The sequence below is a fragment of the Pygoscelis adeliae genome, unplaced genomic scaffold, assembly GCF_000699105.1.
Source record: "Pygoscelis adeliae isolate BGI_AS28 unplaced genomic scaffold, ASM69910v1 Scaffold63, whole genome shotgun sequence".
NCBI classification, from domain to species: Eukaryota; Metazoa; Chordata; class Aves; order Sphenisciformes; family Spheniscidae; genus Pygoscelis; species Pygoscelis adeliae.
This window is the reverse complement of record NW_008824414.1, coordinates 238,168-239,572: the sequence shown is the minus strand read 5'-3', so window position 1 is coordinate 239,572 and position 1,405 is coordinate 238,168. Positions and strand designations below refer to the sequence as shown.

The 1,405-nt window shown below is 52.6% G+C and overlaps 1 protein-coding gene across 1 annotated transcript in view; it reads left to right on the top strand.

The window, feature by feature from the left end:
* The first annotated feature begins 640 nt into the window (after nucleotides 1-640).
* ITGB2 (integrin, beta 2 (complement component 3 receptor 3 and 4 subunit)) overlaps nucleotides 641-1,405 on the top strand; it is a 6,337-nt gene continuing 5,572 nt past the window's right edge. The window contains exons 1-2 of the mRNA XM_009320762.1: nucleotides 641-704; nucleotides 1,061-1,188. Of these exons, the coding sequence (XP_009319037.1) occupies nucleotides 641-704; nucleotides 1,061-1,188 (192 nt within the window). The remainder of the gene's footprint in view (nucleotides 705-1,060; nucleotides 1,189-1,405) is intronic.

Here is a 1,405-nt window from a genome sequence, read left to right as displayed (position 1 = left end):
AATTCAATAAATAAAATAGTTCATTTCCTTGATGAATCAGTTAAATGTAAAGCAAGTAGTAATAGGCTTTTTTTCCTATGTATCTAGCACACCTTGCTAATTAATTAACAGAAATGGTCCTTTTGTTAATTTTGATTCCAATTTCCATACAAATATAGCTCAACACAGAAGCTGAAAAAACTCACACCTAGTAAAAACTAAATGCAGCGCTTGAGATTTTCCAATGTTACAGAGATATAATCATATAGGTCAAAGAGTCTGGATAAACACTACACCAAACTTTGCAGCAGTTCAGCTGAATACATAGCGATACAGTGCAAGTTCCCGCTCTGCTGACTTCCACGTTTAGTCCAAAAGCTATGTTTATTGGAAACCAGCTTATTTTTGTAAGAGCATGCCAGCACCTGTCCTGAGTCAGCCCACACACCCAGGGTGGCTGCCCTGGCTCCGGCTGCCCCACTCCTGGGGCTGCAGCAGGGTCCCGCTCTCAGGCTCTGCCCGCAGTAGGATGGCTGCAGGAAGGGCACATCCCCCTGGGGCCACCATCCTCTGTAGCCACTTTCTATAGGGTTCAAGAGCTACCTTCCGTGCGGCTGTCATGCACCAGGCAGTCACAGGGATGTTTTTTGCCTTGCAGAAAATGTCGCGTGACTGCCGCCTCCAGCTGCCAGCAGTGACCTGGGTGCTGCTGCTGGTGATGACAGGTGAGCTGGACCTGCCTTTCCTCACTGCCTTCCCCCCGGCATCTTACGTGGGCAGTGAAATAGCAGGGGGACCCAAATGCTGCCCAACAGTGGTGGGAACATGGCATTGAGAGGCGTGCAAGGGCCAGATCCTGCATTTCCCAGGATCTGGAGTTAACTTGAGCCAGCCCAGGTGAGGGACAGTGAGGCAGGTGAGGACACTGCCAGGGCCCCCAACATGGGTTTTATAGGCGGGATGGACTCAGGACAGCATGGGTGCGCGGTGCTGGGTGTCAAAGCACCCCATGGCTGCTGCAGCTGCAGACCGGCCTCCCCCAAGTGCCCCCCATGCCAATTCTGTCTTCTCTCCATTTCAGCTTTTGCCATGGAGTGCCCCAAGATCAAGGTGGGGACATGCAAGGACTGCATCCAGTCCGGTCCCGGCTGCGCCTGGTGCAAGAAACCGGTAGGTCCACATAGCCTCTCATACTGTCAGCCCCCAGCAGTTAGCTAACAGGCAGCTGGATGGTCACCCTGCCCACCCAGCTCTGCCTGCGGTGGAGGGGGGAGACTGTGTTGTGGAGTGTTTCACGTCCTACACGGTGGATGGGACCAGGAGGGTTCTGACCCTTCAACTTTCCTTTCTCCATCAATACCCTGGAGACCTGGTTTGGGAGCTGGGTCATCTTGTAACGAGCCCATTCACCTCCTGTCCTCTGATT